At 31.6% G+C, this 16,491-nt stretch overlaps 1 protein-coding gene across 1 annotated transcript; it reads left to right on the top strand.

Annotated features, from left to right (window-relative positions):
- Positions 1–10,640: 10,640 nt before the first annotated feature.
- Positions 10,641–15,920, top strand: LOC122504323. The gene is made up of 2 exons (XM_043615384.1): positions 10,641–12,273; positions 12,385–15,920. The coding sequence occupies exons 1-2, from the start codon at positions 10,641–10,643 to the stop codon at positions 15,918–15,920; spliced, it is 5,169 nt and encodes a 1,722-aa protein (XP_043471319.1).
- The last annotated feature ends 571 nt before the right edge of the window (positions 15,921–16,491 follow it).

Genomic DNA, 16,491 nt, shown 5'->3' with positions numbered 1-16,491 from the left:
GTTAGCGAGTGAGGTATATGTTGCTAGTTACTATATTAATCTGTATAAGTGTTATAAATTAAAATTGTAAATATGTTTGTAAATAATGTTAAAGGTCTGTTAAAGAGTGAATCTAAAAAATGTACCAATTAACGCAAATTGTTTTTTTACAAAAATTATTTTTTAATATTACAATTTTAAATGATATTTACTTCTAGTGTAGTATATTATTTATTTGAAAATAATATAATTATTATAATAATAAGTTATTGACATTAAATATATATATATACAAGGGGGGCTTCGCCCCCCTGCGCGCATCGCGCGCCAACCCCCTATCTCTATTTTTATATTTATTTTAATTTTTATAAATTTAAAGTAATTTTTTCTTAATATGAATGCATCTTAATAAATTACATACAATACATATATGACAACATACACATAGATTTTGACGCAATGTAACAATCGTTATGGACCTTTTTTATCTATATGTCAAAAATTAAATTAAACTTTGACATATATTTTGACCCATTTTAACCTATAGGTTAAAAAGACGTTAAATTTTAAATAGATTTTGACGTATCATAGATACGTTTGTTGTCCTTTATTGTCCCTTTTTAAGTTGTAGTTAATTAAAAGTCAAATTACACATAGATTATGACGTAACTAAATAACAGAGTGAAAATAAAACGTCAAAATTAGGTCAAAATGATAGGTGTAAGAGCAAACACAATTTTAAAATTACTTTACATTGTTAGGTCAGATGGCAAACTTCACCTCATCATTAAATCTGCGCGCGGAAATTGTTTGACAAATTTTGACCTCTAGGTCAAAACTGCCCTCAAACTTGACCTAAATTTTAGCGGGAATTCTTTGTCAAATTTTGATGCGTAGGTCAAAACTGCCCTCAAAATTGACCTAAATTTTGAGGGTAGCGGGAATTCTTTGTCAAATTTTGATGCGTAGGTCAAAACTGCCCTCAAAATTGACCTAAATTTTGAGGGTAGCGGGAATTCCTTGTCAAATTTTGATGTGTAGGTCAAAGCTGCTCTCAAAATTGACCTAAATTTTGAGGGGAAAACTCTTGACCTATAGGTCAAAAAATCTTGAAACAGCGGCGGCATCGGCGGCGATATCTTTTTGTAATATATATATATATATATATATATATATATATATATTCACATTACATTGAATAAACGTGAGAAACGAGTAAATTTGGGTGAATTATTTAAAATTAAAAAACTGACATATTGAAATTGAACCTAAAATTTTAAATATCAGCACTGCTTATTAGACCTGATTAGCTCGTCCAGTCTGGACCTACGCGTGGTTCGATTGTCACTGGTCTGATTAGCCCATGATCAGACAGTCTTTTCAGCGCCCCGTTAGAGAGTCTTTCTGGCTCCACACTGGAACCCAACAATTTTTCTACGCGGGACCTACGCTAAAAAATTTTTTTTCTAAAAATTCAACTACTTTAGATAGTAATGTGAAAAGTAGTTAAAATAATTACTTTTTATTGAATCCAACACTGATTGTATAGGTAATTTTACTGTTTCTTATATAAATAAAAATTTAGAATTCAGTTAACTAAGAAATGTAGGGGAGACTAGGTGCAGTTGTTATAATTTCGATAAAATCAGTTACAGTGAATAGAGTTTGACTCCAATTTGTTTGGTCATACAGTTAAATCAAAGGTATATTATCTAGTTTTAAAAGGCCATAATTGATTTAGCTCTATATCTATTATTTAATTAACTAGAAGCATTTGAGTGACAACTGCACAAAGTGAATGTCGGTTGTTACAATACCAAGAATCATCTATAACATTTTTAAATTGAAGACAAATAATTTTTTATAACAATTTTTATTAATTAATCATAGTTTTTGGCTTAACGTAAATAGTACGTGACAGTTCCATAGAGATGGCAGCACTAATATTGTTTCGAAATGAAAAAAGTTTAAAAAGTTTTTTTTCATTAATTTTGAAGTCGAATTTAGAAAAAACATGAGATTTTTCATAAAAAATGAGTGTGATTACATTTTTGATAAATATTTTACATTTCAAACGAATCTGCTGAATTTTGGAAAAAATATCGGTTGTCATCATCACTTGTAATAACTGCACAACAGGTACATTTTTTACAATAAATCACTTTATTAAAAAAGTCTACATTAAATGTGGACAACCAAGGCAGTTTCTTAAAGCTTAATCCTCATAGAAATCATATTAAAAAATTTACTTTGTTAAGTATAAAGGTCTATTAATTATTTAAAAAATATCAAGCAGAGAAATATTTACTTTTGGCCTCTAAAAACCAATGTGCCTATTTTTTTACTTGTAAAGCTTGCATATAATTTTTAAACATATTGAAAAAGTTCGTACATAAAAACTGAACATTTTTCCTTTGGGAACCCCATCTCTATAATTCACTGTTTCTGAAACATTCCATTTGTACACGGAAAAAATAAATTCTGTAAGAATTCCTGAATTTGTTCCATAATTGAGGATTTGTGCAAAGTTCCAGAAATTTTTAGAAATTCAATGTAAGTATATCTGAATCGTTCCGAACTAATTACGAAACGGTTTTTGTGAGACTTTCAAAATCAGCAATGTAAATAAATTCCTGGAGAAATACAGGACTGGTCTATAATATTATCGAAATTTTGTCGTAGAAATTATATTTCTTCTAAAATAGTATTTACAAGCGTCTAATCAAGGAGAACTCCAGTTTAAATTTCATAATAATTCCCGAACTTCATCGAAAGAAAAGATGTGACGACCCCGTTTCTCACAAGCGCTGAATAAAAGTAAAGTCTAGTATATAAGAGACTTCCCAGGTCCCTACAACCAGCGTGCGATTCAATGCGTCGTGTATTTGCGTTTATTTGTGTATAAATTATGTGTGCGTTAGAATATATGTAAGTAGCTATAAGTGTATTAAGTATGTATGTATGTGTGTGTATCCTCCTCAACCAATCACAGTTCGCCTTGCTTGACGAATGTCGATCAAGTATATACGCGTATACACAACTTCTTTTTTTTATTTTCTTTGCTACGGAATTGTTCCGGAACTATTCTGTAGCCCTTATAAGAGCTTCTTCATATATGAAGCGACCCTCTGAATTTTTCCCGAACTCATCGGAAGTTCTACCGTCCAGACTATCTGAAATACTCAGCCGCTACATTTCGTAAAAACTATCACATAAATACCGAGTTCTTACCATACAATTCCTGAATATCTATTTTGAAAGTTCGACATTTCTTCCAAATAACAGCTCTATAATAATTACCGACTTTTGCTCATATCCTCAATTTCGGAACGAATTCAGGAACTATTTCCGAATTATTTTTTTCCGTGTAACAACAATCAATTTAATTCTCTTTTGCTTCTCTAACATGCAGAAAGGGAAATATCCGACTAAACGAGAATCAAAAGAGAAGCAAATTTACATACAATAACATTCTCCTTTGGTTCTCTTGATTCTCGAAAACTTACAGTTTGAGAGAAGCAAAAGAGAATCAAAACTTCATTATGTTCTATTTTTTCAGTAATCTACACGGAGAGAAATCTGCTGCTAATATTACTCGAAAGAGCACATTACTTAAATTGCTTAACGTTTCTCTTATATTTTTAGCATGGATTCATATACTTATTGTAAAAAGACTTTCAATGCAATAAGCATAAGAGACAGTAGCTAATTTTGCACGAAATCTTTATTATAAATATAAAGAGAACGTGCTATAAAAGTATTAGATTCTTCTTATAAGAATCGCTCGAACTCCGACTGATTTTCAGGCGGACTTTATACAACACAATCTTACCTGTGGTATTTAATACTTGTTAATACTTGTTGCTGTTATAAAGAGATAATATTTATTTAATAGTAAGTATATTAGTTAAAAATTATTGCATTTTTATTCGTGTTTGAATGTATAAGCAACATGTGAAAATTGTTAGGTTATGTTATTGCAAACGTCACCGCGTTGTACGCGTTCCGTTCCTCGAAATCATCCAGAAAAATATATGTGTGTGTGAGTTATATGTGCGTATACGCAGGTAAGATTGTGTTGTATAAAGTTCGCCTGAAAATCAGTCGGAGTTCGAGCGATTCTTATAAGAAGAATCTAATACTTTTATAGCACGTTCTCTTTATATTTATAATAAAGATTTCGTGCAAAATTAGCAGCTGCTTTTTGTTTTTATTGCATCGAACTCTCCATTACATTAAATAGATGATTTCGTATATAAATTATTATAACCTCAAGCTAAAATTCTATTCAGCAGTGACTAATAAAATTTGTAAAGATTCTGCAAGCAATAATAGCAACAGATTTCTCTCCGTGTACATATGAAAATACATAAAAATGACTAACGCCAATCTACTAGATTAAAAATTGTAAGAACTAGCATGGGTGAAATTATTATAAAAAATTTTTAAATAGATTATGGTTTATTTCGCAGAAAACACCATAAAAATAATTTCTAACCATTTTCGACAAATGTATCCTGCAAAACTGCAGTTTTGAATTAATTTTGTCCTAGAATTGTGAGAGCTATTAGGGACAAACACACTTTTTTCTAAATCGTAAAAAATTTCTAGTTTTTCGCTGAAGAAAATGTAAAGATCAACTGCAATCATTTTTGCTATAAGTTTTTTTAAATCTACACGTGCAAAAATATAAAAATGTATAACGCCATTCAACTAGATTAAGAATTGTGAGAACCATAAGGGGTAAAAGTATTTTCAAGCACGCAAAAAGATTTTTTAATTTTCCACTTAATACACCAATGAAGATCAACTCTAATCACGTTAGCTATATATTTTTCCTGAAATCTAAGCGTGAAAATACATATGGGTGATTCCTCAGGTTGTGGTCACTTTTGACAAAAAAACTTTAAAAAATCTAACTTTAAAGTGCTCCCATTTACGTAAAAAAAAATTTTTTCAATTGGCTACGTCACTCTGTTCAAAATTTATTTATTATGTTAAAAAAATGTTTGTTTACTTGTTTCAGATCAAAATTGAAATGCCAATCATGCCCACCATCAAGGAATGTATTGCTGCACTGGAATGCGTGTATCTCCGACATTTATTATTTTTTTAAAAAACTATTTCGTATTTACATAGCTTACACTATGTATTTCATTTCATTTATTGAATAAGGGTCAAACCATTTTATTTCGCCTAATGTATTTTTGACCTTTATAAAAAATTTCAATATTCAGGGAAAATATTCTTACATGTTCTGATCTGGGATGACGAAATGAACAATGATTTGTAAAAAATAATTACATTTCATAAAAAAAAGATGTTATAAATTGACAGTACATGAAAAAAAGGTACATTGACAGACATTACAAAATATTTTAAAAAAGGAGTAATCTCTTTAAGAAAAATACTTTTTTCATTATCAACTGAGAAATATAAAAAAAATGAACCTTAAAAATTAACCATTCCTCATTTTATCGGGATTTTGAATGGTTGTAACTTCGTTGGAGAAAAACCGATTTATGCCAAATTTTTGGAGCATGTAGATTGAAGCAATATCTTCCTGCTGCTGAAATTTCATGATGAGTTTTGCACTAGTCTTGAAAAGAAATTGATTTAAAAAAAGTGTTTATTTTGAAGGTTATTGACAAGTAGCTGACTTGAAGTCATACAACTAAATATACGCATATAATTATAAATCGCACGCTTTTACATTAAGCCTCTCGGCTACGCAATCGATGGGGGAAGTTTCCTATTTAAGAAACATCCCTTACCAATGAAATAAATTATATCGTGCGTGGTTTTTACTTTGTTATTGATGTAAGTATGGATGTCAACAATATTCATAATATTGAATAAATAATATTGTCAACTAGTTTAAATTTGATACGGTTATTAGAATTTAATAATAAATAAATAAAAAACATTAATTTTTTCTTAACCTTTTTCAAGTTTGACTCTCCTCATGGTAAATTTGATTATTCTTTTTTTTCGGGTAAAAAATAGTGAATTGACCTTGAATGAAATGTATAATTAATTATTCTCACAGCAATATTTAATAATTTAATGAACTTAACTGCACTGCATAATAGTTGAGAGTAGTAAGAGTAAGTGAAACGGTAAGATAAGTGAACGACCATTAGTGTGAGAGAGAGAGAATAACTTGTGGTTTTCGAGTAGGTATCTACTTTATGTGCACGGCGTTCATTTTTCGAAAGAACTGGACTGAGTACTATTTGTTCAATATTCGCTTCTATTATTGACTTGTGTTTTGTACACTGCCGCGTTCTTTTAACAATTACATGAGAAAGTAATTTCTCATTCCAATTTTTTATACTCTTATTCCCTCTTAGACTATATAAACAGTCTTGTTTAAGCTGATGAATGGGATAACTTGTGTTGAGTCCCAAAGTGTTCAGCTATGAAACTTCTAATACTATAGTGTGTACCTGTCACATATTATTCTATAAAGGAGTACTACACTGACTGCATAAATCATTTTTCCATTTTTCTCCGTGTGTGAAATTTGTCGACATAGAAATAGGTTGCTTTTTTAAGTACCCCATCTTATCCCTTAGGGTACCCCATCTTGCCAGCCGGTGGGGCAAGATGGGGAGATTTGCAATTTTTCCTAATAGTTAATTTTATGCTTTTTTAAGTAACAGATTCCCAAAGATGATTATTAAAAAAAAATAAAATATATATTCTATAATTTCATTTTTATTGCGCATTAAACCTTAAGTACCCCATCTTGCCCCACTCTCCCCTATTTTACTATGTGTTAATACATACCTAATGTTTGTTGAAATTTTGATTTAAAGCGATCGTTTCTCTAGGAAATTTCATATACAATATGTACATGGTATAACTGCATATACGTCAATATTTAAAACTTAAACATTTTAATTTATTTGACTTTGATGTGAATTTTACTTTTCCCCCTTTGAAACTATAATGGATTAATGTCTCGTCACGAAAATCTCCCAATTTAATTTGAAATTTGTCAATCAACTTTTGCTGTCGAAGTGTTACATATATTTCTCTTGCGTTTCACCATTATGTAATGCTTTTGAGTGTTCATTTATAAAACTTATGTGTATATAAATGATGTAATTTGATGCTCTCATACATGAAGGGTGGATCCGCTTATAAATGCTGATTCGTATGTATGTTAATCTCAAACACTTTAATTTTTCATAACATGAAATACAGAATTTTCTTTTTAACAGTGCATTAAGAATGTCATATATATTAATTACAATTAATATTTTTCTTAATGAAATAAAAAATTGTTTTCGATGAATAATACAATTTTTATACTTATTGATTACATAGAATTTTAGTTCCGTTGGTCCAGACTTCAGGATTCATGTTTTTTTATTAAATAATCATATGTAATTTGTCTATTAATATTTTTTAAATTACGTTTTAACGTGTAAAAATAATTCCAAACTTCAGTATTGTGCATCTGATCCTTAAAGTGAAACGTTTTTCAGAAACATTTTTTTAAGGCCATGTACAGTGGGCCAGGAGAGGCCAAAAATTAGCAAAAAAATTTCATATTTTTAAAAAAGGAATTATTTTGTCATAAAAAGTACACCTTAAAGTAGTATTTTTAAAATTTTCAAAGATTTTTGTTAAAAAATGTACTGTTAAAACTCAATACAATTTGGAAAATATGTTTGTAATCATAAATTCGTATTTTTCCTAAAATAATAATATATTTTTTGCAACACTAACCTGTAAAATTGAATTTTACACACAGAAAACTGTGTGTAATAAGTACTTATTTTTATAGCGGTGTGTAAAGTAATTCCAGTGTGCAAAGTGATTTTCGGTGCGTAAAATGGTTACTTTACGCATTCTTGTGATTGTTTGATGAGAAACAATGAAATAAAGCTTTTAATTAACAATTTACAATCACATTTTTTATTTTAGCTTCAAGAAAACTTTATTTAACAGTTCCCCCAATATACCTAAACTATTTCTATTCTGCATTTTTCTATATTTCCACTGACCTTCTTTTATGGTTATGTAAAAACAAGTTTTCTATGTCAAAAATATTTGTAAGCTATTTTTTTCACTGGTTTTTACATGATTCGTTAAAGTGTTTATTCTTGTGGTTACTTTCAATTGACAGTTCCTCTTAGTTCCGATATATACACTTATACCGTGCGTGAGTATCAGGACGCCCCTTTTTTCATGAGTGCACGGAGAAAATTTATTCCTGAAATTTTACTGAATTTAGTTCGGTAAAACTGGGATGAATTGTCAAAACAGTAATTTTTTAAGAACTAGACTGTAAAAGAAATTGCATTGAAAAATAATGTAAAAATCATAAAGCTCACGATACATGTATTAGCGCTTCACTTACAGTTCGGTAAAACGTAAGCCAAGTGCTCGCTACATTTATATTTATTGAATAGTTCGGTAAAACGTAAGATAAAGTCTTCGGTAAAACTGACGAGTTGCAATTTATTGAATAGTTCGGTAAAACGTAAGATAAAGTCTTCGGTAAAACTGACGAGTTGCAATTTACTGAAAGTTCGGTAAAACTTGAAGAACAAAAATAAAAAATAATGTTACTTCAATAGATCTATATTAATACTGCCGTAACTCTCAATTTACCTACTTTAATCACTACCTAAACCCCCTACAATTGTTTACGAACAAATACTAATTGATACACCTGCCTACAGTACATTCTAAACGCATACACTAATACACACATCGCACGCTTTACATTAATGCTTCAGAAAGTTTCAACTGTCCTTATATACTAATCTCAATTTTATTTCACCGCTTGTGAGAAAGTTTCAAATTAATAAACTATCGTTGTACAAAATTAAAAATTATTTATATTAATGAATCATTTCTAACTATATTCAAGGTCAATTTATGAAATATTTTTTAATTATGTTTTTATTATTATAAAGAAAAATGTTTAAATTTGTATTTAATGAAATAAAACAATAATTTATGAAAATCCTTATTATTCTCAAATTTTTGTGTTTAAAATTAAAAATATACATATTAAAAGTGCAAGTTGGAAATTATTAAATTAATTAATAGAAAATTAATCTTTCTGAAATATTAAATAATAATTGTGAGGAATTAAAAAGCGAAAAGGAAATAAGCAAGTAAGAAAGTAAGCAAATAAGAAAGTAAGTAATCAAGAAGGAAATAAAAAAGTAAGCAAAGTAAGCAAGGAGGAAATAAGCAAGTAAGCAAAGTAAGCAAGAAGGAAATAAGAAAGTAAGCAAGTAAGCAGAAAGGAAACAAGCAAGTAAGTAAGAAGGAAATTAGGAAGTAAGCAAATAAGTAGGTAAGCACACGGAAAAAACTCTATGTTTGTGGTATCCATAAATATGGTTGCCACAACCACAATAAATTGTAAAATACGGGACAACTACATTTGTGGTTGTCACAACAACATTGAACATTATGCACCAATGTAGTTGTTGGAATCAAGTCGTGTTGTTGGGGGGTTAGATTTTCTCAAGTGGACCTTAAATTTTCAAAAGTTGAAATTTATCAGTGTAAATGTGCAAAAAGATAGTGTTACGATAGTTAAAAAGGTACAACTCTCTCCACCGTAAAATAATAAAAAAAAAACATATTATAGTTTCCCAAAATATTCAACCTTTCAAGTTTATTACTTTATTGTAAAGTACAAATTCCGCAAAATGTTATTTTAGGAAGAGACTAAAATATCTAATTCTCTTTTTCCTTAAAAATGTTTTCAATTTTCTATTTGTAAGCATATGAAAAATAATACCATTTCATACTGCAATAAAATCATAAAATCTGTAATTCTTTCTTAGGATTAAGTTTCTAAAAAGGCTCATAAAGATATATCACGTCCAAATGATCTTTCCTTCCTACCTAAGAAAAACACTTGAATTGTAAAAACAACTTATAAACCCTTAAAATGACCACTCCTCTCATCATCTTAAGGTATCCGCCCCTCAGCGATTCATCCCTTCTCTAATATATTTCCTCCTCCACCAAATTCTACACTGACACTTGCAAAATTGTAAAACAGAACACTTTTATCCCTTAAAATAGAAACATCTAATACATAAAATCTACGGAAATTTATAAGTTTTGTAACCTTGTATTTAAAATATATGTATTAATCTATGATGTTTTCTTTCTTTTTAATGTGTTTTCAACCCAACATTCCAAATGACATAATTTTAGTCATTTTATAACTTATTAAATTCAAATTCAAGTCAAACTAGACTTGATACCTAACATTTTGGTCCTTCGAGCCGGATTTACGCTATTGTAGTAAATTCGTAAAATTAAATATATCCAGTAACGGAAGTTCTAGTGTTATCTCATCGTTATATTTATAACCATCGTATGTGACTTTGTGAACTTTAAAACTTTACATTTGAGTGCTATATAGACTAATAAACTGTGAGTTACAAGTGAAATGTGTTTGAGACTCGTTTAAATGGTTCTGTAAAGTGCATTACCTCCATCACCGGAATCAAAATTTGGATTTGTGGAACGTGATTGTAAGTCAAGGATACATATCATCATCTTAAGTCAAGCTATTTAGACGTTATCAGCGGTGAGTGAGTCAGTTTGCCAATCTATCCTTTTACATTCTAATATTTTCCTTTATTACTCAATTTCAATTGTTAATCAAAATGACTGATCCTGGTAGTAATTCGGAAATTCCAAACAACGGTAACGCGACTGTACATTTAACCGATGTAGATCTTACAACCGCCAAAAAGGAGCGTGGAAATCTTAAACGTAAATTAACAAATCTTGAAAAATTTCTTGATAGTTACAATCCTACAAAATATCACTCTCTTGTAAGACAAAGTAAAGATTTTGAAGGAAACTTATGTGACTTTGAAAAATGGCAAACAATAATAGAAAAGGGCGGTTCGGGAACTTTAAATGAAGATGGAATCGACGAAGATGCGAGAAACGACTTTGAAAACAGATATTTTGCTCTTTATGATAAAATGTTTAGTATATTAACGCCAATCAACACAGAGGTTTCGCCATCGTCTGCTACTCCTTCAAATGTTGAAAACGGAATTCATAGTCAAATCACAAATCCCTTGATTAATCCACTTAACACTAGTTCGTCCAATAATGAAATATCAGACGATTTTAAAATGCCTTCACTAGGGTTGCCTTCGTTTAACGGCAACTATGAATCGTGGTTAGGTTTCTATGACGTATTTTATTCCATGGTTCACAACAATTCCAAATTAGCTCCAATTTTAAAATTGAGATATTTAAAAAATTGTTTAACCGGAGAAGCCGCCGAAGTTATCGCGTCGGTTCAATTATCGGGAGAAAATTATTTAGTTGCTTGGGAAAGCTTAAAGGAAACTTACGATAATCGAAAATTAATAAAACAAAATCACATACAAGATCTTTTGAACGTTCCATACATGTCCAAGGAATTCTCATTGCGCGAACTTCTGAATCATGTCCAAAAGCATATAAGAGCGTTAAAGGTTCTTGAGGAACCTGTTGATCAATGGGGTAGTCTTTTGATTGTGTTAATTAGAAGCAGGATGGATTCAAACACTGCAGAAAGGTGGGATGAATTCTCTTGTGAAAATGTTTGTCCGGGATTAGACGAGCTCATATCTTTTCTGCAAAAACGAGCTCAATTAGATGCAACAAGATCAGCTCAAATTCGCAATAAACATAATATATCGCATGAAAGAAAACCGCAATCTAACTCGCGACCTAACAATAATAATCGTTCAAATCAAAAATTATTTTTGTCTAAGACTTCACCGACTTCATGTCAAAATTGCAAAGGTCAACACGATCTCATTTCTTGTGATTCTTTTTTGAATCTTTCTCCGTCAGACCGTTTTAAAATTGTTAAAAGAGAAAACTTATGCGTTAATTGTTTGCAATCATCTCATCGTACTAACAAATGTACAGGAGAGCCTTGCGCGAAATGTCAAAAGAAACATAACATTCTTTTACATTTTGAAAATAAAGGTCTTATCGAGAATGATTCGAATATATGTAAGTCGACAAATTTAAATTACCTGCCTAGTAACAATAATTCTTCGGAAATGTTATTGTCCACTGTTGTAGTTGAATTAGTCAGTCAGGAAAATAAAATTAAACAATGTCGATTCCTTTTAGATAGCGGGTCCCAATCGCATTATATCACAGAATCAGTTGCTACACATTTAAACTTACCTCGCAGTCCGGTAAATATTAATGTTTTAAGTATAGGTACCAATTATACGACTGTGCGTCATTCAACGAATGCTGTAATAAAATCAAGATTCTGTAAATTTGAAAAATCTCTTGAATTTTTAATTATCGAAAATTTGAATTCTTCTGTTTCTACTCTCAGCATAGATAGAAACTCGTTGCAAATCCCAAAAAACATTGTTTTAGCTGATCCTGAATTTGAACAATCAGGTAATTTAGATGGCATCATTGGAGTGGGATTATTTTACAATCTTCTTTGTGTTGGTCAGATTCGATTAAAGAATCATCCAGCAATTTTACAGAAAACCTTATTAGGCTGGATAATTGCTGGAGAAATATACGGAAAATCAGTCTCTTCAACACAAACGAGACAATGTAATTTTACTCGCAACTCTTCTATAGAATCACAATTAACAAAATTCTGGGAAGTGGAAGAACTACCGAACTCCAAAATTCGTTCTCCCGAAGAAATCGCCTGCGAAGAACATTTTGCAAAAAATACAATAAGAGATTCTGACGGTTCTTATATTGTTAGGCTTCCTTTTAATGACAAAAGGGAACAAATAGGAAACTCCTTTAACACAACTCTCCGCCGTTTTTTCTCTTTAGAAAATCGATTTCGTAAAGATCCTGATCTCGAAAAATCGTGTAAGGAACAAATTGAAGAATATGAACTTCTTAACCACATGACGCTAGTTCCCGACGATCAATTAAATCACTCTTCTGGATTTTATTTGCCCTATCACGCGGTTATTAAAGAAGAGAGTCTGACGACAAGATCTAGACTTGTTTTCGATGCATCGACAGAGCCTCCAACTGGTGTTTCACTGAATGAAGCCTTAATGGTAGGACCAACAATTCAACCCGACCTTTTTAGTCACTTAATACGGTTCCGTTCTCGACAATTTGTCTTAACTGCTGACATCGTGAAAATGTATCGCCAAATAAAGATGCACCCTGATGATACTTCATTTCAAAAAATCATTTATCGAGAATCTCCCGATAAACCCATCAAAATTTACTCACTAAATAGAGTAACATTTGGTGTGGCGAGTGCCCCTTTTTTAGCCACTCGAGTTCTACACCAATTAGCTGATGACGAATGTTTACAATATCCTCTAGCATCGGAAGTTTTAAAAAATGATTTTTATGTCGACGATTTAATGACAGGTACAAACACAAAAAAGGAAGCTGTTGAATTGCGCGACGACCTTATTGAACTACTTAAAAAGGGTGGGTTTTGTCTCAGAAAATGGGCTTCAAATGACCCTTCTATTGTGTCAGATCTTGAAAACTCCAGGGATAATCCCTTTATGGCTCTTGATTCTTCAGACTCAGTGAAGACACTAGGGGTTCATTGGAATTTTAAGGAAGACACAATTTCTTACACTGTAAAATTACCTGAATCTAACAGTAAAACAACCAAAAGAAAAATCATCTCACAAGTTGCAAAAATCTTTGATCCTTATGGTCTTTTAGGTCCTGTTATTATTCCAGGAAAAATTATGTTGCAAGAGTTATGGAAATTAAATATCCATTGGGACGAAACTATTCCAACTTCTATTGAAACATCTTGGCGCGAATATCTTGATCAATTACCCTGTATTAATCAGCTTCGATTTCAGAGATGTGCTATTTCCCCAAATGCTAAAAATCTGCAACTTCACGGATTTTGCGATTCGAGTGAAAAGGCTTATGGGGCGTGTCTTTATATTCGCTCTATTGATGAAAGGGGACAAGCTCAGGTAGTCCTTTTGTGTTCAAAATCCCGAGTCGCACCCGTCAAAACAATCTCGTTACCTAGATTAGAACTTTGTTCGGCACTATTACTCGCGGAACTCCAAAATTTAGTTCAAAATACTTTGAAAATCAATTTTGATCATACTTATTTTTGGTCCGATTCCACTATTACACTTCATTGGATTAACACCCAACCACATTTGCTTAAAACATTCGTCGCTAATCGTGTAGCAAAAATTCAGACGCTTACCGACATTCGGCATTGGAAACATGTACCTACCTCTGAAAATCCAGCTGACCTCATATCACGTGGTCAATGGCCAAAAGAATTTGCAAAAGACACCCTTTGGTCAAACGGTCCTCAATATCTCCTTCTTTCTGAAAATCACTGGCCGTCGCTTGAATTAAAAAATGAAAGCATTCCTGAGATGAAAATTCAAAAACCAGTTCAAATGGTTATGAACATAATCGTTTCAGGTAGAAACATTCTTGAAAAATTTTCGTCTTTCAGAACTCTCGTCAGAGTTATTGCTTATTGCCTTCGTTTTGCACATAATGCAAAAGGAAAAGACAAACAAATTGACGAATTAACAAAAGACGAACTTAATTTATCTTTGAATCGAATAGTGCGATTAACTCAAAAAAGAGATTTTTCTAAAGAAATTTCCGCTTTGTCTCGAGAAGAGGAAATTGATTCTAAAAGCCCGATAAAATCTCTTAATCCTTTTCTTGATGAAGGAATTATTAGAGTCGGTGGAAGGTTAGAACATTCAAACCTGAAACCTGAACAAAAACATCCAATTCTTCTTCCGCGAAATCATCATGTAACTACTCTTATCGTGCGCGAAGAACATGTTAAACTTCTCCATGCTGGTATACAGACTACGCTATATTCGGTCAGGGAATTATATTGGCCCATTGACGGACGTAACACCACGCGAAAAATTATTCATCAATGCATGCCTTGTTTTCGCGCAAAACCACGCGATATAAATTACGTCATGGGAAACTTACCTGCAAAACGCGTAGAATTTGTTCGTCCTTTTCTACATACAGGAGTAGATTATTGTGGCCCTTTTTTTATAAAGGAAAAGCGATTGCGAAACCGTGGTAAAGTTAAATGTTACGTTGCGATTTTTGTTTGTCTCGCATGTAAAGCTGTGCATTTAGAAGTAGTAAATGATCTCACTACTGAGTCATTTCTCGAAGCTCTGAGTCGATTCATATCACGTCGAGGAAAACCGATTTCTCTAATGTCAGATAATGCAACAAACTTTAAAGGTGCTGACCGCGAACTCAAGGAGTTGCAAGAACTTCTGCAATCGGAAAAACATAATGAAGATATCAAGAAATTTTTAAATGATAGTAAAATCATGTGGAGTTTCATCCCCCCGCGCGCTCCTCATTTTGGCGGTCTGTGGGAAGCTGGCGTGAAATCGTTCAAACATCACTTTTTACGCTCCGTCGGCGACACTCTTTTAACATATGATCAACTCGAGACTTATGCAATTGAAATTAAGGCTGTTTTAAATTCTCGTCCTTTGTCTCCTTTATCCTCTGATCCCAATGATCACAGACCTTTAACTCCTGGACATTTTCTGATTGGTGAACCACTAACAAGCCTTCCTCAAGCTGACTTCCGAAACACGCCCATCAACCGGCTATCTGCATGGCAACATTCACAATTACTAAGGAGACACTTTTGGACCAGATGGCACAAAGAATATTTAAACGAGCTCAACACTCGCACCAAATGGAAAAATGCGAACAAAAATATAACCATTGGAACTCTAGTGGTTCTAAAAGAAGATAACACTCCACCGTTGCATTGGGTATTGGGAAGAGTTATTGAAACTCACCCGGGCCAAGATGGTGTTGTACGAGTTGTGACTGTTAAAACAGAAGCCAGCACTTACAAGCGAAGTGTTAAGAACATATGCCCATTACCAAATGAACAAAATATCGAAAATGCAGTTTCATAATTGATTATCTAAGAAATGTTACTTGTGTTTCACTCATTGATTGTTATATTTGTTCGAAATGTTAAAGGTTGTAATTGTCAAACATAAGGCTATATTAACAAAACAATTAAGTTTAATTAGTATTTACAACTTGTACACCGATGATAACACAATATACAGACATATGATATGTCTTCGTTCATTTCCTTTGAACACTTATTGTTCAAAGGGGGGCAGTATGTTACGATAGTTAAAAAGGTACAACTCTCTCCACCGTAAAATAATAAAAAAAAAACATATTATAGTTTCCCAAAATATTCAACCTTTCAAGTTTATTACTTTATTGTAAAGTACAAATTCCGCAAAATGTTATTTTAGGAAGAGACTAAAATATCTAATTCTCTTTTTCCTTAAAAATGTTTTCAATTTTCTATTTGTAAGCATATGAAAAATAATACCATTTCATACTGCAATAAAATCATAAAATCTGTAATTCTTTCTTAGGATTAAGTTTCTAAAAAGGCTCATAAAGATATATCACGTCCAAATGATCTTTCCTTCCTACCTAAGAAAAACACTTGAATTGTAAAAA

This window comes from Leptopilina heterotoma, unplaced genomic scaffold, assembly GCF_015476425.1.
Source record: "Leptopilina heterotoma isolate Lh14 unplaced genomic scaffold, ASM1547642v1 Lhet_29, whole genome shotgun sequence".
In the NCBI taxonomy this organism is placed as follows: Eukaryota; Metazoa; Arthropoda; class Insecta; order Hymenoptera; family Figitidae; genus Leptopilina; species Leptopilina heterotoma.
Note: the sequence above shows the minus strand (reverse complement) of the source record. Positions and strands in the feature narration are given on the sequence as shown.

Bases quoted from the DNA above. Each gene is read 5' to 3' on its own strand.
- LOC122504323 (XM_043615384.1), top strand. From the start codon at position 10,641: ATGACTGATCCTGGTAGTAATTCGGAAATTCCAAACAACGGTAACGCG. The intron at 12,274-12,384 runs GTAAATTTGAAA...ACATTGTTTTAG, and splicing joins TGTAATAAAATCAAGATTCT to CTGATCCTGAATTTGAACAA.